This window comes from Hyla sarda, chromosome 7, assembly GCF_029499605.1.
Source record: "Hyla sarda isolate aHylSar1 chromosome 7, aHylSar1.hap1, whole genome shotgun sequence".
NCBI lineage: Eukaryota > Metazoa > Chordata > Amphibia > Anura > Hylidae > Hyla > Hyla sarda.
The window spans coordinates 173305667-173330936 of record NC_079195.1 but is presented as its reverse complement, the minus strand read 5'-3'; the positions used below and the strand labels follow the sequence as shown (position 1 = coordinate 173330936).

General features: G+C 37.2%; 1 protein-coding gene across 29 annotated transcripts in view; it reads left to right on the top strand.

Annotated features, from left to right (window-relative positions):
* KCNMA1 (potassium calcium-activated channel subfamily M alpha 1) overlaps window positions 1–25270 on the top strand; it is a 550733-nt gene that overhangs the window by 380365 nt on the left and 145098 nt on the right. For 16 of the 29 annotated variants that reach the window (XM_056531312.1, XM_056531315.1, XM_056531311.1 and 13 more), the window contains 3 exons: window positions 10692–10778; window positions 12414–12490; window positions 21888–22055. In XM_056531312.1, the coding sequence (XP_056387287.1) occupies window positions 10692–10778; window positions 12414–12490; window positions 21888–22055 (332 nt within the window). The remainder of the gene's footprint in view (window positions 1–10691; window positions 10779–12413; window positions 12491–21887; window positions 22056–25270) is intronic. The other 13 variants (XM_056531323.1, XM_056531326.1, XM_056531337.1 and 10 more) reach the window with 1 other exon arrangement.

Below are 25270 nucleotides of genomic sequence, written 5' to 3'. Positions count from 1 at the left end.
GTTTAACTACCATGTTTGTTTCCTGAGCAAAGTCTCTTATAAGCAACAGACAAGTAATCTTAGATATAGTAGTGTAGACTGCAACAACATCTTTTTTTGTCTCCATATAATTACACCATCAAAGGCACATTCTCAAAGGGAATCTATTATCAGAAATTGACCCATTGTTTAAATCAACTTTTTGTGTTAAACCTATTTTGATAATCAACTTTTATTCAAGGTTTATTTAAGTTGTAGCAACTATATGAATGAGATATATCAATGATTTACACAACAAAATAGCATGACCTTGTAATATTTTATGGGACATTATGATATGATTTTTTTGTATTCTTCATATTGCTATTAATAGAAAGCCTCTCAGCTCTTTGTGATGCTAAGAGCTTTAGACCATTGGATATGTGTTACTTTATAAAAGCCTTCTCTGGAGTTGATGGGGGTTGCCAAACTTATAAAAGGGCCTGTTTATTTCTCAGCCGAATGTCAAGAAGGTGGGGCCAAGCTGCTCAAGTGCCACAGTCTGGTACGCCTCCTTACCTTGACAAAAAGTGCCCTGTACTTCGGTGATGGAAGGGCTGAAATGTGTAAGTACTTAGCGGAGAAATAATATGGAGATTTGCTTTTATACCTTAACAGCTATCCAGTAGTTTCTGTAGCTCTTAGCAGTGAATAGAGCTCATAGATTCCCTTGACATTAAAACAAAAACCTACAACCTTACAGTTTTCCCTACAAAGCTAATACAATAGGCTGATTATTCTTGAATTGAATAAATAACTTTTTTATCATTTGCTTATGATTAATGTTATAATATAGGAAATTTATAGTAATTTAGGGTAACATCTCTATTGTTAAGATGGATAATCACACCCTTTACAGTACCGGATGAGTGAAGCTCAGCTTCTCTTTTCTCTTACTACCTGAACAATTACCTCTGTACTTGTCACAGAGCATTCCCACAACAGTCTCCCACAGAAGTCAATAGGTCATTTTCTGACAGAGATTCCAGGTGCCTATCTCCCCTATCTCATGTAATAAAAACAGCATAAAATATACAGTCAGAAATTTGAGACAATAAAAAGACAATTGTTTATTTTTAAGACATAATAGGTAATGTACATGGTAACGCAGTTTTTTTTTCAGTACCATAAGCAGAACATTTTTTTTAATATACAGCTTATATAATGTTTTGTTGAAAAGTGCAGCTCTTTTTCCTCTCATTTTCCAAAGCACAACACTGTCATCTAATTATTATATGTTGTCTACAATCAGGCTGGTTTTATAATAAGTGTGGGCTTGGGTTAAATTAAAAGTGGAGCCCCAAGTGATAAAATATCATACCAAAACATAATCAGGTGCTATATGCCAGGTCTTCTATAACTTTTTCTACTTGGACCTCACCAGAAAACAATACCATGCAGTGCTAAATACCACCATGCAGCACCATATTGCCCTAATCAATTCCAACCAGATATCACCATGCACCATCAAATACCACAGTGAAGCACAAAGAACCTCTCCAGCAATGACAAATACCTCAGTGCAGCACATAATACCTCTCCAGCAGGGGCAAATACCTCAGTGCAGCACATAATACCTTTCCAGCAGTGGCAAATACCTCAGTGCAGCACATAATAGCTCTCCAGCAGTGGCAAATACCTCAGTGCATTACATCAGTGTTTCCCAACTCAGTCCTCAAGGCACATCAACAGTCCAGGATTTTAACTTTTCCCTGTTCTATTCCAATGGAGTAACTGAAAAAACCCGAAATGTTGGTGTGCCTTGAGGATGGGGTTGGGAAACACTGCATTACATAATACCTCTCCAGCAGTGGCAAATACCACAATGCAGCACATAATACCTTTCCAGCATTGATAAATACCATAGTGCGGCAATACTGGAGCAGTACTGTCCCCATTCCTATCTGTACCTCACTGGCAGCAGAACTGTTCCTATTCTATCCCCCCCTCCCCCCCCCCCCCCCCCCAGCAAAGCCTTCTCACCTTATTGTCAGCAGCTTTTTACCCACCCATTCTCCCCCAAGTTACCCTCCATGGATTGTGAGTACAGAAGATACTGTTACACTGCCCCCTGGGTGCAGGACATGTGAACTCATGGTCTTGTGACCACAAAGTCCTCAGAGGTCCTTTTGCCTTTCTAATTCCAGGACTGCACTGATAAAGCAGGGCTGGCATTATCAGTACAGTTTCTGCTTTGGAGTTCCTGATTTGTGCTGATAATTGAAAGTAGAGACTACGGAGTCCTGAGTTTACAATAGCAGTTTAAACTGAAGCTCCTCTAGTAATCTGGTTGCCCAGTTAGCTCACCTTAACATCTGTCCTGTTTACTATTGTTTGTAAACGTCCAATAATGTGCAGTGAACACCATGGCCATGGTACCTGCTCATTCTTTTTTAAATTAACCCTCATAGTAAGAAATATTAGTTAAAATGGGTGAGAACAAACTTAATAGATATAACCCATTTCCTTTTGCCATTGTTACATTATTTTGGCCCATGTCAAGAGATTATTTCCCAGCTAGGCAATCGCTTTCATTGGAGTTGTCATGTCAGCACCTTGGAAAGAGCACAGCATATCCGCTCGTATTCAAGAGCTTTGTAACCACTTAACTTATTTTCCCACCAGAGACATTTATAATGTCCACATAGTATATGCTATGGTTGTCTTCGTTATGGATTCTTCTCATATCTAGATATGGACTGAATAAAGTATGGATTGAATGAAGTTGATTATATTCACAGTTCTCTCTTTTTATGTCTAGAGAGTTACAAAACCAGCTAAGTGAATTAATGTGTGTAGGATATTCCATAAATGCCTGTGTTGGGAAAACCCAATTAAACTAATATCCAACATATAAATGATGATACTAATCATTGACACCATACATTGCTGTTTACACTTTAGGTATACTTTGCCCAGTCAATGCCAAATAGGAAATATAGTCTGTGCCTGGTGACCAAGTTGCACATAATTCTACAGCCCAGCCCCTAGAGATGTTACAAGCGGAAATACACTATTATTTCTTACAATACCAGTGGTATATTGTGTGAGCTGACCCTGGTGATCAAGTAATGGAAATATTTTGCAAATTCAATGTGGTATTGAGTTGGTGCCTTAACTTATCTGTGAAAACCTAAGTGTATTTGGTACATGGTGTCTGGCACACGATGTTGATTAAACTGAACAATGGTTGGTCCAAAAGATTCAGTAAAAGTGCTTTATCCCTGGTGATTCCATTGGATACTGTCTTTAACCAGATGGTGGTAGTCTGCTGTTTGGTAATTCATTGGTTTATCAGTTGGTAATGCAGTAGTGGTATAGTTAGGCTTTAGGCATTCTTCAGGTAGAAGGGCACTTCTGTAACACCAGAAAAAAGGTATATTAGTCACAGTTAATAACATCATGGCAACTGCCCACCTGATCAGGCTATTTCTGGAACATATGGATAAAAAAAAAGAAAAAGCATTATCTTTTTGTTATCAGATTCCTCTCTTAAGGCTTGCTATCCAAAGTGTTTCCATCTTCTCATTATTTAGTCTTTTGCTAAACTTAAACTGTTTGCCATCAGCTTGATGTTAAAGGAAATCTGTCAGCTACAATTTGTGCTCTAAACTGCTGACATTGTTAAATAGCTGTTAGTTCAAGGAGACACATGGTACCATTCATATATCTGTCTGTGCTTCCATAACGTAATACAATGATTTTATTCTCTGGTGCACCAAGTCAAAGCAGCTTTCCCAAGCCCCTGAAATGCTGAAGGCAAGAACACCTCCCCACTCCACCTCCCATCCCAGACCCTGCTTGATTGACAGCTGGAAGCTGAGCCCTGTTTCCACATCTCAAACCTTTGCACAGTTTGTATGTAAAGTTCAGGAATGAGCTTGTCTTCCAGCTGACTGTCAATAAAATAGGGACAGGTATGGGAAGGGTAGCAAGGAGACGTTGTAGCCCTCAGCACTTCTAGGGCTCGGTTACGCCTCTTTGACTCTTGGCATCAGAGAATTAAAAAACATTTCTACAGTATGGAAGCATAGACATATATGAAAGGTTCAATGTGTCTCCTTGTCCCAATAGCTATCTAATAGTGTCAGCAGTTTTGAAGGTGAAATGCAGCTGACATATTTTCTTTAACTTAATGAGTGGGTTGTTCTTCTGCTCATCTCTGCAGTTTGTCTTGTCTGTGTGCAGTGTTTTATTGGCATTCATCTGACATCTGTTTGTCCTTTCCTATGGGTGTGGTTTGGGTTTCTCCACAAGAAACTTCCTGCAAGTTTGGTAACTGCAGAGAAGTTATTGCAACATAGGGAATTGCATTATGGCCAGTCTTGTCTTTATGAAGCTTTCTTTATTGTGATTGCATGGTTTGCTTATGTGGAGTGTGAAAAAAAAACTGCTGGAGCGGTTTCAGATATGCAGGACTGCCATGTGTCTGGCATAGCATGGTCCTCTTCACTACCACTGTTCTTTCCGTTTCTAACAGTTGATTATTGCTGATTTGTAATGTGATATATTAAAATGTCAGTGCTTCGTGTTGAATTCTGAAAGTAAGGAAATGCAGGAAGTTGACACTTTTATTCACAGCTTAAAAAGTAACTAATAACGTTAAAAATACACAATCTTCTCTAGAAATGCTGAGGTTAATGTAGATTAAATCCAGTATAAACTACATAAAACAAAATCATAATGCCATTATATAATAGTGGAGCTTTGGTTAATGACTTGACATTTCCTGTACTATGTGGACCCTGTTTCAAATTGGTGGGCTGAACGATTGCATCCAAAATAGATAATAGATGCACAAAACATACATCACTTGTAGAATGGGTCTGAAAAGTTGTATGCCATCTCATCAAGTCAGCTCTGCTAGGTCTGCTGTGATTTATTGTTGCAAAGAAAGCTACTTTCTAAATAGTTTTCATTAGAAATTTTCTATAATTTAGCTTCTCATCAGAAAAAGATTAGATAAGTCAAACTTTTTGCTCTCTCAATGTTAGAGATAACAACAAGGGGGAGATTAGAGACCAGCTAGGATAGTAGCGTTTACATAGGATAACATAGCATTTGCTGTGTATATGTGGGAGGGAAATGCCTATTGCTTCTGGTTTAAGAGGCCTGTTAATAATCTCTGCATTAGTGCAGCAGATCTCAGTGTGCCGAACTAGTGTAGATTTTAGCTATGATTTATGCCAGTCAACTGCTGTAAAATTATAGTAAAGTTGATGGGCTGCTTCAGCCATGCCTCTAGTACGCCATGCTCTGCCCACTTGGCAATTACGTCGTAATTCTGCCAAAAGTTTTTTGGGGAAACTGAGCATTGCTCAAAAAACATGCAAATTTTTCAAGACAGAAACCTGGTATACATGCTTAATAAATTCCTCTCTTGAGGCATTGTTGAGCCATTATTATTACAGGACAGAACTAATGAAACAATATACCTTTGTTATAAAGCTATTGACACTAGGTGAAGGGGCTCCTTGGCTCCCTTTTTTCCCTCTTCCATGTACAAAGAGCACTGCACACATCATAAAGCATGCTCACTATTCTCTCCCATATAAGTGAGACTTATTTTCTGACTGGGGTTTCTTATGTTTATAAGCCTGCTGTAAAAAAAAAACCTCTGAAACAGCTATTGCAGCAGCTCAGACGGAATGAATGTACTAACTGTGAAGTAAACTAGACTGCAAAGTGTTTAAGGGGTTGTCAAGGCTTTTCACAAAATTGTCCAGGGCAGGGAATTGAAGTAAAAATTAAAAAAAAACTATAGTCACTCCTCATCTCCCTTACAGTGCTGCACTGCTGCTCCAGAGTTACCGGTAGAAATGCCCCAATAACATCCCTGTACACTCAGCTTGGAACACTGCAGACAGTTATTGGCATCATCAGGCATGTGTACTTGCCCTTCAACATGCCACTGAGGCCAGTGATTGTAAAAATTAGGGCCTGTGCACACTAAGGAATCTCAATGATCTCAGTGGGAGGTTGCTGTTCGGTTCACACATCAAAAGTTCTGTAGCAGAACTTCTGGTGTGGAATTTGATCTGCACATAAAATAAGCGCTGAAGAAATACAGTGATGAAAGTCCTTGCAGAATTTCCTTTGTGTGTATGGGCCTTAAGTGTTGATTTTGTTGGTAGAACTAAACTGGACCACATCTATTTGGTGATGCTGATGATGAATGAAATTAACTAAGAGTCATAAAGTCATACTATTAAATTGCCCAGCGTCCTACTTTCAGAATGCAACATTGGTTTTCTACTGCATGTAATGAATGTGCATGTTTGTCTTGTGTTGTTTGGCTTGTTGATTTGCAAAAAAAAAAAAAAAAGTTAAAAACTAAATATATTGGGTTGTAATAAAATGCCTTTTGTCAGCTGGCATGGAACAGGGGGTAACCCAATAAATCCCGTCATTGCTCTTTTCATTTTATTTTTTCTAACATTGGGCTGGCATTGGGTTGCAAGCACATTATGCACAAGTGTATCCCATTTGTCGCCTCTGACATTATACACCTGCCTTTACTGCATGGGGCAATGGTACAGAATAACTAGATCATTACATCAGCATTTTATTTTGAGTTTTCTCAGTTTGCATGAATTATAAAGAGATTTCTCCATACTGCCCTCCCCTCCTTTCTCCCATCTGCAACTTTGGGTTTTATAAGAGAATTACCCAGATGATAGGAATTTGGGTATAGAAATTGACCATTCCCAAGGAAGATCAAGTTCCTAATTTAAGCACTAGAATCTTAAAATGGCATTCTTTGTTTTACGTAACGTTCATCAAGTGCAGAATGGGTTGGAAAGCTTTTTGTACTTTATATATACTTAACTCATAAAATACAAGCTTATCGAATACAGACATGGTTTTACAACTCCCAATGTGTCCGTCTTATGTGTCAGTCTTACGGCATGACCGTGATCCACAGGACTAACTCTGGCACAGAATTGGCCTTGGCTTGCTGCTTACAAGATGAAAATCAAAAACGTATGCATTTGTTCAGACAGCGTTGGCACTTTGTAAATTGTCCTCTACCATCTTAATGAGCATCCAGGGGAAGATGCAGGATTACCTTGCCTCAGTGAAAAATTGGCAGGCCTATTTATCTTTAGACTCAGCGATGAACTGTGATTTAAATAGCTAGTTCTCCCTTTGGACCTGAGAGATCTATCAAACTTCAAGAAATGAGAAGGGCCATTTATCATCTGCCAGGATCTCTTGTAGCTCTTTGTCAAGTAGATGTGACATCCAGACAGACAGCACCTTGTTTGGTTTAGCTTAGTGTTGCAGACAGGAGGGGATACATTGCAGAACTTTTTTTTTTTCCCCTCACGGAAATGGATGGCATGAAATTTGATGTACACTCTGGATTGTATGCAAGCATGATACTGAAATGTGCGTTGTTGTTCATAGATAAGCTTGTATTTTTCACAACAGAGTATCCTTATAATGTTCATAAGACAGATTGCCAAAGGACACAATCAAAACATCGGTATCTAAAAAGATTTGTCAGCAGTAGGTCAGAAAATCAGTGTTGTCAGTCAGATCCCTATTCCAGTCTTATGTAAGTGTAGCCAGTTTATATGAAGAGCAATTCTGAGTAATGAAAACTGGTTGCTAGCTGTCCTGTACCATTTCCCCTTTCAGTTTAACAGGCAGATGTCCTATATGTGCTATTGCTTGTGTCTATATATCAGTATGTTTTTAAGGATAACAAATTGGTGGCACATCAGCCAGCAGGAATCATATTCTGAACACTGTTAAAAGGAGAAAGGGAGATTAAGAGTTACTTCAATGGGCACAAAAGTACATTTACTACTATAAGCATGGTGATATTGGACTTTTTTGCCAATGAGTTTGTTTGAGTGTGAGGCTATTATGATTTCTTTATACTTTGTTCAAAGGAGCAAAATTTGTTGTGCTTTGAAAACAGGGCAGCAGTGAACTGTTATGGAGTCAGTTTATACATATGTTATTGCATATATGTATTTCCATTACAATATTTAATAATCCATCATTATAAAATAACAAAAACACTTGGGTCACCCCTGGAGCCTTAAGCAGCCCAAAAGGCCCTCTGCCCCAAATGAGGAGAAAAGTACTTTAAATGACACAGTAATAGGGTGTCCTGTTACAGATTTGTTTATGGTCCAGAAGCTTCTAGGTACACCTACTAGGGGTACTCCCGTGGAAAACTTTTTTTTTTTTTTAAATCAACTGGTGCCAGAAAGTTAAACAGATTTGTAAATTACTTCTATTAAAAAATATTAATCCTTCCAGTACTTATTAGCTGCTGAATACTACAGAGGAAATGGTTTTCTTTTTGGAACACAGAGCTCTCTGCTGACATCATGACCACAGTGCTCTCTGCTGACATCTCTGTCCATTTTAAGAACTGTCCAGAGTAGGAGAAAATCCCCATAGCAAACATATGCTGCTCTTTACAGTTCCTAAAATGGACAGAGATGTCAGCAGAGAGCACTGTGGTCATGATGTCAAAAGAGAGCACTGTGTTCCAAAAAGAAAACCATTTCCTCTGTAGTATTCACAGCTAATAAGTACTGAAAGGATTAAGATTTTGTAATAGAAGTAATTTACAAATCTGTTTAACTTTCTGGCACCAGTTGATAAAAAAAAAAAAAAAAAAAAAAGTTTTCCACGGGAGTACCCCTTTAAGTCAACATAGACAAGAGGTTCAGAGTTTACTGTTTTTGAGATATGTGACTAGTCATACTGACTCACAGCACAATTACAAACATTTTGGTTTCTCTAGTGTCACCTGTAGGTGGCTAAATCCTCACCTACTCTAAAAGATTTCCAAGCTTGTAGAAAATAAAGAAAATTACTAACTCTGTCTGAACTTGCATTAGATCTCATGCTGTCATAGCTTAAAATTAGTTATTTTTTATTTTTATTTCCTTGTCCAGCTCTGTGCAGCACAGTTGCTTTTATGTTGCCAGGGCTTTCTACAGATGGGATTACTATTGTAAAGAACCAGAGTTCCCATGACTCTCCTTTCTTATAAACATTGCCTCTATTTACAGTGGTCTGCATCTTCTTCTTTAATATGGTATGACTTCCTGAGAGGGAAGAAAGCCACATTGTCTTAGTATAAAACATCAAACAAGCAGGAGATTAACATCTGGAACTTGATCATGTGGGAGAGACATTCCAGCTACAAACATTGAAAAGACTCACTAAGGAGTTTGACTACAGCATGGGAGGACCAGTATCGGTCATTCACTAGGAACATGGTACAGTGTCGTGTAAACAGTCAGCTATACCCTCTGTAAACACTGTAATGCAAAAAATATATCATAATGTAGTGTGTAAACACCAGTGTTAAATAAAGTCCCCATACCTGTTACCTTGTTATTCTTTTGCTATTCCTCTAATCGGTATAATCGGTATCTATTATCTTGTTCAGATTGTTTTATTACATTGGATATTTAGCATTAATTGTTCAATATTGTGTTTGCACATATTATTCAGCATTTTTTCACCGTGTCTTTCTGCACTTGACACATAAATTAACTTTGGGGAATATATACTGTACTACATTAAGGTATCATATTGTTTGCATTACAGTGTTTTTAGAGAGTATAGCTGACTGTTTACATGAACGTAGTTTCTAGCGAATGACCGATACTGGTCCTCCCATGTTGTAGTCAGACTTCTTAGTAGTCTTTTAAGTGTTTTCAGATGTGTTGTCCCTTTTTGTGTTACCTAAATAAACTTTATTATAATTTTTTGACTATTTAGATGTGCATAGTTTATAGTGTCTTTTTTTGGCTTTTTTTCTTTGGATCAGTATTATGATTGGCACTCTATAGCACCCCTATTATAAATTCTTAGTTGAGCCTCTCATTTTTGTTGTTTTGCATTCCAGCTACAGACTTCACACACATTTTAATAAAAAAAAAAAAATTATTTAATAATAAAACCATATATATATATATTTTGTTTGTTTACTCAAACCCAAACCTGGGACCAGGAAGAAAGTAGTAAATGTGTATTCCAATTTATGAATATGATACAATCAAATGACAATTACTTTATAAACTTGCATTTCCATATATAAAGAGAATACAGCTAATCTCCAAATACAGCTTTCACTACTGCTCTTGTTTTATGTATTAACATCAATAAATGCACCATTAACCCCTCCCTCAACAGATCCATCCATATTAAATTATTTTGACATGAAAAATGTTATTATTTTGCTGATTGTAGTAAAGTGTTAATGTTGTTTTTTAATCTGGTTTAGGTCTATGAATAAAATATAAAGCTGATAGTTTTATTATTACTCATATTTGGCCCCTGGATTCACAATGACAATGACTGAGTGAAGGATTGGAAAAATGGTTCACCATGAGAATTTGAGTAATAAAATGTTGCAAGTTCCATGGGATTGACTTTACAGTTCATAGTTAGGACTTCTGTTCTAGATATTTGGAATGACTGTCTTTATTTCTTCTTTTAAAATTAAGCCCAAGAGTTAAGTGGCTGGTTACTATTATTTTGTTACCAGTTCAGCCATTGTCAATTTCTTGTAGTGACCCATAGCTGGAGGGGGTAATGGGTATGTTCTGCCAGTGACTGGATGGAGAAAGAACTTCTAGGAAAGTTCAGTTCTAAGCATGTTTTTACCCCCCTTTTTATTCATTTGTCCTCAGGATTATCATCAACCCAGGAAACCACGTGAAGATTAAAGAAGGCACGCTTGGATTCTTCATAGCAAGTGATGCCAAGGAAGTTAAACGGTAGTTCACTCTCTTACAACATTAAGTCTGCCTCATCTTTCATTGACATTCTTTGCACTATATCTTGTTGCTTCCCTGGTGCAGTCTGTGGAAATATTATTTTCCATCTTCTTGGTATCCCCATTCACAGTAAAGTTGATTTAGGCCACCACGTGACTTAAATAGGTTTATACAAGGGGTTCTTACAGTGAATATAGAAACTAAAGAGGCAGAAAAGACACTGTGAATAGATACAAAGATTGCTGCTGGTGATATGCCACACAGAAAAGAAGTGAATTATATGGTAGATTTACTACACATGGTAAGGACACTGTAATGGAGCTAGTACTGACTGCGTGTTAGCAGTAAACAAATACACTAATAAACAATATAATGTATTATCAGGTCATTAGAATTACCAGTGATCTGGTGATTTCATAATTTTATGTAATCCTTTACTGCATGACCCAGAGAGGTAGACAATAAAATCCTATATAGCATGAAACCTCGACATCTTAATGGGGGACATTTATCAATGTTTGCTTATGTATTCCTTTTTTTAGTTATTTTTTTATGACAATTTTTTTGCCTATGTGCGACTTATTTATCAACTGCTTTCAGCCTGTTGATAAATTTATTTCACATAAGCAATTTTTTTTATTTTTTGCTACTTTGGTAGCGTCTTTTTCTGCTCCATGTCTGAGCTGGAGTAAATTTTGTAGTTTTTTTCATGCTATGCGACTTTTTTGCGACTTTCGCACTTGATAAATCTCTGACCACTGAAAATCAAAGATCACTTTTTGCTTTGGTAAGCAAGATTTTTATTTTTTGCTTAGGACACTGAACATGCAAAAAGTAGCAGAAAAAGAGCATAGTCACGCGTGCGACTTTTTTGCGACAATTTTAAGCAAAAAAAAAACTACTAAATGCTTTGATAAATGTCCCCCAGTGTCTATTTCTAACAAACCAGGAAGGTATATTGTTTATTTAAAAAAAAAGTATAAAAGTAAAAAAGCTTAAATAAAAGGACATAAAAGTACTGTAAGTTATATTCTTTCTCTTCTGTCAATATGTGCTTTACTACTTGGTATCTACACAGTGTCCAATCCAATGGACTTAATATAGAATTACAGTATATTTACCTGTACCTTTTCTTTTTGTTACATCCATATTTTAATGTATTATTTTTTTTATCTGCTTCTTACTATGTAACTTTAGGCACTCTGTGTGTCTTATTATAGCTCAGTAATATGACATCTGATGGCATGTGGCACAGTTCATGAAATCTGAGTCATAATAATGCTTCTTTATGTCTTCTTATCAATTCCTATGGGTGCCCTATTACAGTTCCGTATAACTTGGAGGTTGTATGTAACTATAATAGGGGCATTTGTTTTGAAGGTATAAGTGATCATAGCTAGTTGTGTTTATTATAGTCAAAAATGGCAAATGGTTCATATTATGAAATCTGAGGGGCCCATAGAAGACTATAGGTGCCCTATTACAACTTTTTACAACATGGAGGTTGTGTGCAGCCATTATAGGGCCATTGGCACGAGACCTACAAGACATCATAGCTGGCTGTGTTTGTTATAATCAAGGTCTAATCTTAAAGTAGATTATTCCCATTATAATCTCTGTGTTGTCTTTCCACAGTGCATTTTTCTATTGCAAGGCTTGTCATGATGACATCACAGACCCCAAGAGGATAAAGAAATGTGCATGCAAGCGACGTAAGTAATGTTTTTGGTCCAAATTTATTTACACCTGTAGAATCCTAATTCCAGAGTTAGACGTTAGGTTCAACTTTATAGCAGATCTTTGAAAATGTGAACTGTGGTTCAAACTTTAGATTGCTCTACCATTAGAAGAGCGTATTTGGAAGTAAAGTTAGTGTCATGCACTGAAAGAGGAAATCATACATATACATATGTCATAACACTCTTATAGTACCCTTTAAAAATATAGTAACTTTGACACATATTATCCTCAAAGTATGTCCCCATGAGGCATTTATATCAAATACAATTAATTTAGTAAAGTAAAATTGATAGGAGTTACATCATTGTCTTCTACTAAGAGCTGAGAAAAACACCTAGGATTTATTAAACTGAGAAATGCTAAGCATTTTATTTCCTGACTTGCATATTTAGTAGTATACATTTATATAAAGTGTATGTCCACTCTTGAAAAGCCTTTTTCTGCAATGAATACTCTCATAACATGGTGTATCTTTATAAGAGTTGGAACTACATTTTCAATATAGAGCTATCCATCTCCTGCATAGACATAGCTAAAGTTAAATGGTAAAATTTAGTCAGCATTGCCGCTACCACTAGGGGGAGTGAATACTGCATAAAACTGCATGCAATAAGATCCAAAGCTCTTCCGAGTCAAAGGCTGAAGGAGGTCAATATTAGCAAAGCTTAGCAGCCCTTATAACATCCTTTAAGATAGTGACTAGTGAAGATTGTTGGATAAACAAAAACTAAAGATTTTAAAAGCTTTTTGTATAAAAACAAAAAAAAAAACTTCTATAGCTAAAGTATAACATACCCTTATAGGAAATAACATTCTAGATGAACAGATGATAAATATGTTTAATATGTAGTAGCAGTATTATATATATATATATATATATATATATATATATATAAAAAAATTTTCTTGCTCTATGGGATAGCGGTAGCGGGATATATATTAATATATAATATATTATATATATAATATTCTACTTTTCTATTGAGTGTTTCCCATTACAGTCTGATTTTTTCAGCACTGATGGGGTCAAAGTTAAAGAGCATCTGTCACATTCAATAGACTGTTGAAGCTGTACACGCAGTGCAGTTGGGCTTCGCAAGCCTACTTTAGGCATATTTTTGTTGATAATTTGGGGTGCAGTATATCCATTAAAAACACTTTTGTAGAGTGGTCAGGAGTCATTCAGGATAGCCAGAGAGGTCATGCCCGGAGTCCACAACTCCTCTCTCTGACTTTGGTACGCCACTGCTCTTCCCAATTGACACCGGGCATGTCTAATCAATGAGCAGTGTGACATAAGCTACAGGAGTCATTGCAGCCTCAGAGCATAGCAGACTCATAGCAGATGACTCCTGGACACTTTACAAATCCGTTTTTATATGGATATACCAAACCCCAAATTATCAATAAAGGTATGTCTGGAATAGGCTTGTGAAGCCCTACAGCACTGTTTGTGCAGCTTTCAAGTCTATTTATTGGAAAGATGCTCTTTTATGCATGTAGGGACACACCTCATTGAAATGTGTAATTGTAACATCTTGTTTATTCGTACATTTCTGGGCAAAATAACAGATGTACAACACAACAAAAGATGCTGCGCAATTATCTTGTCTGAAATATTTACCAAAACATACAGGAGAGCCCACAAGTCCTCTTTAAATTAAAGAATTAATCCCCGGCTTGGGAGGATAACAAAGCTTTTGCACTTACCCCTGGAAAACATGTAAACTATTGATTTGAAATATTCACAGACTATAAAAACAGTCTTTAAAAAAAAATCTAAGTTTTTGATGCAGTTTTTTGAGCCGAAGTAAGAGGTGGATCCAGCAAAAGCACAGTTTCTTCCTTTGTATTTCCCATAATCTTTGAATCCACAACTTTCTTGGGCTAAAAAAACAACGGGTTCAAAAACTGCAGTGGCAATGTGACACCACCCTTAAAAGATAATTTATCTTATTGTGTGAGGGGAAACTAAAGGGAGAAACAAGTCAATGTAAATGCTAATAATTACTGTCTTTTTTCCCTTTCTCTATCCGTGTGTCCCTATACTATTCACTTTATTTGCTGCCTTGGATAAATCTCTTATTAGTTATGTATTGTGAGTACATAGAGAGTTTTCTGTAGTGGGTCAGTGACTCACATCAACCAGTTCTCTGCTGGAGGGTCTAAATGGGCCCTTACATAAGCAGAAACAGGTTTTAGTATATGTGTTATTTCACCAAGGTCCTTTGCATGATCCTCCACATCTAATCCAATTGTGTAATGTGACTGTGTAGAAAATACAGCAGTTTACCCCAGACTAATGAAATTAATGGAAATGTTTTATGAGATTTATTTTAGGAAGGTAAATAAATATTCAAGCCACTTTATTCAAGGGATTTTTCATAGAAATATTCTAATATTGAAAAGTGTTCAGGATAGAGGGAAAAATCAAAGAAAGAAACTTGTACTCACCTCCTGCACTGTCAGTACTTCCTGCACTATGCCCTGCCGCATAGAAAATGCCAACTCAGCCAATCACTGGCCATAGCAGTGGGCACTTCCTATATGTTGGGATGCAGAAAGGAAAGTGCTGACAGTGGGGACCAACACCATTGAAATGACATTGGCAAGGTATTAATGACAAGTGAGGACGAGTTCCTATATTTTGTCACCCATTCTGAACAGCTTTAAATGTAGACATATTTTTTCTAGAATATCCCTTTAATTGGGTAAATTACAGATTATTCTGGATTACAGTATGAAACTGAAAAGACACATTAAATATTTTGTAATTTTTCCATAACACTGTTCATAATTTAAATATAGTGGCTATAATGCACTAATTGGTAATGTCGCATAAAATTGTGTGAATTCCTCATGCAAAACCCTCATGGGAATTCCCATGCATTGTTGCTTACTTTTATTATATACGTTGCATGGGCTTCAGGTACTGTGAGTGTCATTGGTGTTAGTTAAAGAGGTTCTCAACTTAAATGTATTTTTTTTTTAAAGAAAATTCTGATTTAACTGCAGCCTGAGATTTGAAGTGTCCAGACTTGACTGCTGCCATGCCACTTTTTCCATACCCTCTGTAGGTATAGTGCCAATACATCATTTGGCAGATTATTTGACTAAGTCATGTAATGTCTGACAGTCTGGTTGCAGGGGATAACCTTATTTTGGGTTGTCAGGCAGAATGGCCCTGATTTACTTAGAGTGCAGTGTAGTTTTCTTTGTGGATTTTGATTCCTGACAGATATTTTTCCAAGGTACTACTGTACTACTATTTCCCTACATTTTTATTTTTTATAACTGCTCTGAACTTTGTGGGGACACACCTTTTGTTCGACAGACAAGCCCCTTCCCCGGTCAACACGCCCCTTTTTCGGGTTTTCTAAGTAAAAAGGATAGTTGGTTGGGTTTCTTTAATTTTTGGTTGCAAATTCTGGCACAGACAGAATTTGTGGCGCACAACCTGACAAAAGAGGTCAGTTTACAGTAGTAAATCAGGGCCAAAGTAAATCAGGGCAACCAGTTTGGCTCAGACTCAGATTTTCATTTCAGGAAAAAAAATTGCCACTGAAATGGGAGCAGAATAGGACCAAACAGACTTGACAGGACTCTCTTACTGATGCATTGAATAGTATAGTATAAACTATAATAATTTATAGTTAACAAGTAAAAACATGACATCCCCTAAAACTGAATATATTATAATACAAATCATGCAAGCAAAGTGAGATAGAATGGCATGTCCTGCTGGCTGAAAGGCTGTGCTATATGTAGGTGGAAATGGCAGTTCTTCTGTTTCCATGTTACCTGCACAAGCACTGCTGTATTTTTGTGGTAAAAAACAAAGCTGTTTTGTGAAAATTCCCCTTGTCTATACATATATCCCTGTATCTGTTAAACGTGTGATATATGTGTTGTACAGTTTATGATGTACTGTCCTATTCCATTATTGATCTGTAAATGTTCTGTCTGTATAAGTGTAAATGCAGTATTTTTGTGTTTGTCCCATTTATTCGTGATTTATAATGGCTACTTTGCAGAAGTCAATATATACAGTGAGATGCATTTCATCTGTAAAGTAAAAATGGAGAATAATCAATGAATCAATGTGTATAGTCTCATGTATTACTGTATATTCACTGAATCATTGTACATTCAGTACACATAATCAACAAAGAGTAGGAAGGCTTCTGCAACGTCTACATATATATATATACCATTTATCCTGACCTGCGATTGACTACATATGTGTCTCTTGAGGTAGCCAGGTTTATTGTATAGTATAAGAACAGATTATTAATATATTTAGCATTATGTCACTCATTTGAGGTAATTGATCACAATTTAGGCTGCTGACGAAGGTAGATCAACCAGTGTAAATGAGGAGAACTGCAGTGTAAGACACCTTTCCCCTAGGAGATAAGTGTCTGATCATGGTTGTCTGACCGCTGGGACCCCCGCAATCTCCCGTGCGGGGACCTGGCTTTGCTGCGACTGTGCGCAGCTAATGCATGTGTCGCCGACTTCACTGAGGTGGCCCCCCATACAGCTGTATGGGAGAAGGAGGGATGCACGAAAGCTGCATATCCACCTCCCCCAAAAGAGATACATGGAGGGGGGTGTTGGCTATGGCTAATGCTGCGGCCAACACACCCCCTGCACAGGGAAAACCATAACAGGAGATCGAAGGGGGGCCCAGCATCTCGGACCGCAGCATGATGCCATGGCCGACACGCCTACTGCACTGGAGAGCCGCAGTAGAGCCAGGCCCCGTACAGGAGATCATGGGGGTACCTGCATTCAGACCCCCTGCGATAAGACACGTATTCCCTATCCTGAGGATAGGAGATAAGTGTCTTACACTACAGATTTCCTTTAAATGGGTTTCCCGCTTTAGGCAACCTTTTTTTTTTTTTTTATTAGAAAAGTCCCTCCCCCCCCCCCTTAAAATCAGCTGATGACAGAAGACTCTCTATGACAGAACACCATTAGTTGTGGAGAAACCTTTTAGAGAGTGTTTTGTTTTCCTGCAACACCCCCACAGGAGATTAGATTTCAATGTAGACATCCCTATGTAGATTTATGGCAAATGAGCTAATGCTTCAGGAACATTTATAGTTGTATAGTTAATAAGTTTGAAAAGAGTCCATCAAGCACAAGCTATAACCCTAATGTGTTGATCCAGAGTAAAGCAGAAAAAAAAAAACATGATGCCAATTCTCCGTACCATGGGGAAAATTTCTTCTTAGCTATAAATATGGCAAATAATTAAAGTTCAAAGTTCAATGTCCTATCTCCAGAAATCTAGTAACCATAACTTGTAATATACTTTTCAAGGAAGGCCTCCAGGCCCCCCTTGAACTTGTTCAGTGAATCATTCAATCAAAAGTATTGTTATTTTGGAGTGTAAATTAGATGAATTTGAGCAATTCTCTTCAGTCTTTTAGCAGTTGCTATAAGCAGAGCTGAATTTGTCTTTTCTACCCTGAGGGCTGCATTGCTTATGCATAAAGATAACCCTGGGCTAGTAGGTTTACTTACAATCTTTTGTAAGATTCATGCAGACCCAGTACATTTGACAAACTCAGATGTGAGTGGTGACACTAGTTATTGGAGAATTCTTGAGTTATATCAGTTAGCCATTGGCATAATGATTATCTTTATCCAAATGTTTGATCATTAAAGATAATTGTTAGGTCTATAGAACTTTCATTCATTCTGCAAAGAAAATCTTTTCCTTTACTAATAACGATCTGTGGCGTCAAAATGTTTCTAGGTTGCTAGTGGTAAAGGCTATTTAGTTAATGCTCATCCAATTAAAAATATATATGTATTTTCCATGGGAAGAATAACTCATATGTAAGAAATATCTCTTTGTGTAAGGCCCCTTATTGAGTGTTAAAGACAAATCAAAATTACTTGGCCAAGTCTTTATTCCAATGATCTGTGGTTGTCTAGCAAGTGCTATGAGGCCTACAGCTCATATTAGTGAGAAGTGACTTATCATCTACCACAAAATTGCTGTTAACTGTTTTACAACTAGAGCACTTTAAAGGATATGGGCACCTTTGCATTTTTTTAATCATTGCTCTGTACTGATAATGTGCAATAATTTTTTATAAAAATGTTGCTTACTTTTGCTTCTTGCTGTGTGAGCTTTGTTTTCTATCTATACCTGTACACAGCTCGTAGAATTATCCCCTGCACTTTTATGTAATTTCCTTTCTCTATACATCCTGTGTGAGCTGTCCTCCTAGGTTTTTCTCCCCCTTGTCCACTTTTTTCAGCTGATAACTCCCTTCCTTGCTGTTATGATGAGCAAAAAGTTCATCTGATGGATTTATCTTTCTCTCAGCAGCAGCAAATAGTAAAAAAAAAGCATGTTTTAATGAAGACTATTTAGAAAATGGTTTCATTTTGTATTTAAAAAACAGATAAACAACTAAATGTCTCTAATGGTGTCCGTAGCTTTTAAACAATATGGCATAGTAGCTGCAAGGAAATCAGGAAATCACATTCCACATAGTTGAATGCAGACATCACTTTTGACCATCTCCTATCTATTAATAGAATCTGTATGGTAGTTATATTCTGATAATAATGTTAAGAGGAATTACAATGCTGGCTTTTTATTGTAGCCATTTAATTCTTAGGCTAGGTTCACATTGCCGTTGTGCTCCAGTCAGTCCGGTCCTCTTTTCTTTTTTTTTCTATACTGTTCCAGAACCGGACTAGAAAACAACTGACACCACCGAGTACGGATAGAGCCCATTGACTTGTATGGGGTCTGTGAGCAATTTACCCGATTTAGGGGAGAAAAAATAGGACATGCACTATTTTTTTTCTCCACTAAACTCCTATCGTTCTGACGGACTAGCCAATGGAGCTCCATATACCAGAGCATGCCGGTAATGTGAATGAACCCTTAGGTGATATCAGATACTTTCTCTTTGCCCTTTCCATTCTGACATTAATTGCTACTTATTTTTTACATCAATATTTTTTTATACTCTTCAGAAAGTGTACAAAATATTTTCTTGCATCTGTGACAGACCAGTGAAAATGTTTAGCATTTTAATATCTCACAATGTCGACAGTTATTAGAAAACTAGGTACTGACATTACAGCCAAGAGGCATTTCTGGGGCCAGCAGTGACAACATGACATCTATGTGACTGGTGTCTTACCTGCTGCTTTTATTTTTCTATTTTTTTTTTTTTTTGTCTCGTGATTTGTGGTTTACGTGGTCTGTACATTTTGTTACTTTGTAATCTCTGTGTTTGTTGGAAACCCATGTATATTTTGCTAGCTCTTATTTTTTTCTGACCAGCTTAGTGAACCCAGTGTGCTATATTAAGCAGTTTTTAAAATGTCATGCCCCAAAACAATATGTGGTTTTGATGTGCCTGTAGTACTGTTTTCTTTGTCGTGTTGCCAGCTGGATGTGTGCATACCATCATTGGGTTGAGTGCTGTTCCTTTCTTTTCTGGTTAGCTTTTGGAGGGTGGGTGATGAAATTGGAAAACAAAATTGGAACAATAACAATTCTATTGTTATTGTTGTAACTGTTTTAAAAACACATTGCTGAAAAGTGTCTCCAGCCTTTCACAGTATGTTTGATAATATATCTATGCATGTTATGATAACTTTACTTAAAGGGATTTTCTGGTGTAAAAGTATTGATGGCCTAAACACAGGATAGGCCATCAATAGCTAATTAGCCCAATCAGCTGGTGGTCAGATGTTTAGACCAGCCACATATACACAATATACAGGAGCTGGAAGCCTCGGCTCTGTACATTGTGGAAGTGTGGTCTCGGGTTACAGCAGTGAAGCTCCCATTAAAGTGGGCTTAACCAAATTGTAGGAACTTGAGGCTTCCAGCTCACATATGTTGTTTATTTATGAACAGTAAGGATGACTGGGGTCGGCACTGCCTCGATCAGCTGTTTATGGCATATCCTGTAGATAAGCCATCAGTAATTTTACCATGGAAACCCCATTTAACAACATATATGATTTTTCAATGTATAATGCTTAAAAGCCGCTAGTTTGAAAATCAGACATTTTTAATTTAGTGTGTCCCATTTAAAGTTAAACTATGAGCAAAAAAATTAAAATTCAGCATGGAGCTCTGAGAGGTCCCCTACTGACCGTGCTGACCCTGACCACTTGACCACCAAGCAAGACTGGCATGTGGCTTAGAAATACAAGATAGCATAGAAAGTACTACTACTACCAGTGCAAGTCTAATTGGCTTCTGCCAGTTCTACTTAGTAGTCAGGTGGACATGGTCAGCACAGGCTCCAGATGCAACCTATGATATGATAGTGGCAGTACTCTGGAATGCCAGAATTTAGCCTAACTTTGAGAGGATCTTGAGTCATTGGATAAAACCTGTGGGTGTTTTAAGGGGTATTTTCAAAAGCAATAAACATTAACATTGATCACATACTGTGCAAAGCACTGGAACCCTAATCTGTGCAATGATGTTTCTTTGTCCAGAGGCCAGATAATCTTTATTCCTCTTTGGATCGTGCTTACAATTCAGCGCAAGGCAAGATTTAAAAGTATATGCTGTATGTAGATGCATGTTGATGCATGATGCCTTTAGCTTTTCGTTACAGTTGTTGTGAGTTTGCATTACAATAATCACTATAAACTCCAATACATTTTTCATTTTATTTTAAAATACCAGAACCTAGTTATAGTCTCATTACCACATCATGTCTGTAAGGCCAAGTTCTCTGCAGGCCTCTTGGAAATGCCAGCCACAAAAAAGATTTGCTTGTACAACACAGAAGTGAATGATTCCATTTCATCTTTTTGATGTCATGGAATCTCATGGAGTTTGATCTTGTTATATGAATTATTTTCTGTTTGAGTTATCAATCTGACGAATTTATTAATTGTTTGGGTTTTAGTAATTTCCCCATCTCCTTTGTTGTTCTTCCAATATTTTAATATTTCTAATTACAAACAGAAAAATAATTGCATTGATATTTCCAGTTTCCATTGTTTGCAATGAAAGCGATATCTGATAATATTGATTCAATCTGTTACATTTGAGCTTTCTGCCATGCAGCCCTGGTGGCCAGCCTTTCGAAGACTGCTCTTTCTTCTGTCCTATCATTAAGAATAACAACTGCTTATCCTACATATTCCATCATGTCAAAGCTGCCTTGAGAATCCTGCCCTTTGCATACAATTTCCTTTGTCATAAATGGATAAAATCTCCTGCCGATCATAACTGCATTTAGCTGCATCTTGTGTCCAATTATATATACATGAATATATGTGTGTCTCTCTTTCTGTACCCTACATTAATCTACCACTCTTCCTCTCCTCTCCCTTTCATTATAACCATGATTTTAGCCAAGATGTCCATCCGCAAGAGGCTGATGCAGGCATGTTGTTTGGGGTGCACTGAGATAGACTGCTCTTGCATGTCAGGCACTATACGTAGTAACACGGGAACCCTTGAACGAGCCTTCCCACTCTCTCCTGTCTCTGTTAATGATTTCTCCACCAATTTTCGTGGCTGTAAGTTTTAACCATGCTGTTTCATGTATTGTGCTCTATGTGTGTACTTGTGTATGCGTGTACTTGTAACACCGCCCAAGTCTTGTGTTGTGGTTTGTGTTCCTGTGGCCTTACTAAAGTTCTGATGTGTTTCCTTGCAGAACAACTAAACATTCTTTTTTCGCAGACAGGCATTACTTTGTAGCATTGGTCTTCTGGATTTCAAAGAACCAAAAATGTATCTTTGGATTTTGTTGTTTGTTGTAGAAAATGTAAGCTACGTAGGCAATATTTTGTACCAAGCGACTGTAGGGTGGGGTCATACATGCACTGCTTTCTAATTCCTAACTTCATGAAGGCATTGTCTACATCCTAAGTATGGATATACTGTCATACATAAAGGCAGTATGATTTTGGTGGAAGAATTTGCTGTTGGCGATAGTGTGACACTTGCAGATGTCACTGCGGGACAAATGAAGTTTCACACCATTTAAATGAATGACTTTCTGTTTTAAATATACAGGAGCTGAGTCTCCCCATAGCCTCTTCACTATGACTTATAGGAAGAATTCCAAGTAGGGGATCCCTACCATTATGTCTATGTGCCCTAACATTTGGAAAGACATGATAAAACATATTTGTGCAGATGCATACAGCTTCTTAAAATATGCAGATGTATACTGCGTATTAAATTGTAAACAAATACTGTTAAAAGTCCTACTGATGTTTATTATCTTCAGTTTATTAAAAATAGAATTGCATTGTATTACAGCATGTGAGTTGAAAAGTAGTTGATATGCATGTAAGTTGAAAAGGAGACAAGATGGCTACCCCATAATCATGTAAAAATAGAAAATAGGAAAATAGATTAAATAAAATTTACCTTCAAAAAATAAAAAACGATTAATATGTATACAATCATGTCCATAAATGTTGGAACCCCTGTAATTTGTCTAGAAAATGAAGTATTTCTCACAGAAAAGGATTGCAGTAACACATGTTTTACTATACACGTTTATTCCCTTTGTGTGTATTGAAACTAAATCAAAAAAAGGGAGGAAAAAAAGCGAATTGGACATAATGTCACACCAAACTCCAAAAATGGTCTGGACAAAATTTTTGGCACCCTTAACATTTGGTTGCACACCCTTTGGAAAAAAAAAACTGAAATCAGTCGCTTCCTATAACCATCAATAAGCTTCTTACACCTCTCAGCCGGAATGTTGGACCACTCTTCCTTTGCAAATTGCTCCAGGTCTCTCTTATTGGAAGGGCGCCTTTTTCCAACATCAATTTTAAGATCTCTCCACATGTGTTCAATGGGATTTAGATCTGGACTCATTTCTGACCACTTCAGAACTCTCCAGCACTTTGTTGCCATCCATTTCATTTAATGACATATGTTTGGGGTCATTGTCCTGCTGGAAGACCCAAGATCTCAGACGCAAACCCAGCTTTCTGACACTGGGCTGTACAGTGCAACCCAAAATCCATTGATAATCCTCAGATTTCATGATGCCTTGCTCACATTCAAGGCACCCAGTGTCAGAGGCAGCCATACAACCCCAAAACATCATTGAACCTCCACCATATTTCACTGTAGGTACTGTGTTCTTTTCTTTGTAGGCCTCATTCCGTTTTCGGTAAACAGTAGAATTATGTGCTTTACCAAAAAGCTCTATATTGGTCTCATCTGTCCACAAAATGTTTTTCCAGAAGGATTTTGACTTACTCAAGTTCATTTTGTCAAAATGTAATCTTGCTTTTTTATGTGTCTGTGTCAGCAGTGGGGTCCTCCTGGGTCTCCTGCCATAGTGTTTCATTTCATTTGACTGTCGACGGATAGTTCGCGCTGACACTGATGCTCCCTGAGCCTGCAGGACAGCTTGAATATCTTTGGAATTTGTTTGGGGCTGCTTATCCACCATCCGGACTATCCTGCGTTGACACCTTTCATCAATTTTTCTCTTCCATCCAGGGAGATTAGCTACCGTGCCATGGGTTGCAAACGTCTTGATAATGTTGCGCACTGTGGACAAAGGCAAATGGATTTGTAACCTTGAGATTGTTGATATTTTTCCACAATTTTGGTTCTCAAGTCCTCAGACAATTCTCTTCTCTTTCTGTTGTACATGCTTAGTGTAGCACACAGACATACAATGCAAAGACTAAGTGAACTTCTCTCCTTTTTATCTGCTTTCAGGTGGGATTTTTATATTGCCCACACCGGCTACTTGCCCTAGGTGAGCTTAAAGGAGCATCACATGCTTGAAACCATCTTATATTCTCACAATTTTATAGGGTGGCAATAATTTTGTCCAGCCCATATTTGGAGTTTGGTGTGACATTATGTCCAATTTGTTTTTTTTCTCCCTTTTTGGTTTAGTTCCAATACACACAAAGGAACTAAACATGTTTATAGCAAAACATGTGTTACTGCAATCCTTTTCTGTGAGAAATACTTCATTTTCTAGGAGAATTTCAACATTTACAGCCATGATTATATATATATATATATATATATATATATGTGTGTGTGTGTGTGTGTGTGTGTGTGTGTGTGCATACTGTATATATTTATCAGTTTCTAGTTAATAACATCTCCATTAAATAGGAAGAAATATTGTTATCTTTTTAAATACTAGATTATTTTATAAGACTAAAGATCTTTAGTTAGATGCTTACGATTGTGCTGACATTTTTTTTTTTAAATATATATAAATCTAAGTATAATGGTTAGCTGTGTCCTATAATTATATATAATAGTTAGTTGTTTCCTTCTATTCATTGGTATTTAGTTACTATTTCACTTGTTCTTTCTAACCTGGGAAAAAACACAACATAATGGATGTGTTTAATCAAAATAAATAAATAAATAAATAAATAAGATTATCCGATCATTGTATCTGCCACCCTGGGAGTAGTAACACGGACAAGATGCCGGTAGTTTAATTAACAAACTATCCAATAGCTTTTGTTTGGATAAATGTAATAAGATTATTGACAAGTGTTTTGTCTGGCTATGTAAAAGTCATGTCTTGACAGGCCTGACTCAATACGATCTAAAGATGGGAGGTGTGAGCTTCTCATTAGACCTGACCAAACGTGAAAGTTAGTAGGACTAGACGATTAGAGATGGCAGCAGCTGTGGTCCTTTAGGAACCATTGAGGTTTGGCCCTCATCATGTTTCTTCCGGCCTCATCCTCCAGACATTCCTCGTCATGATTAATTAGTG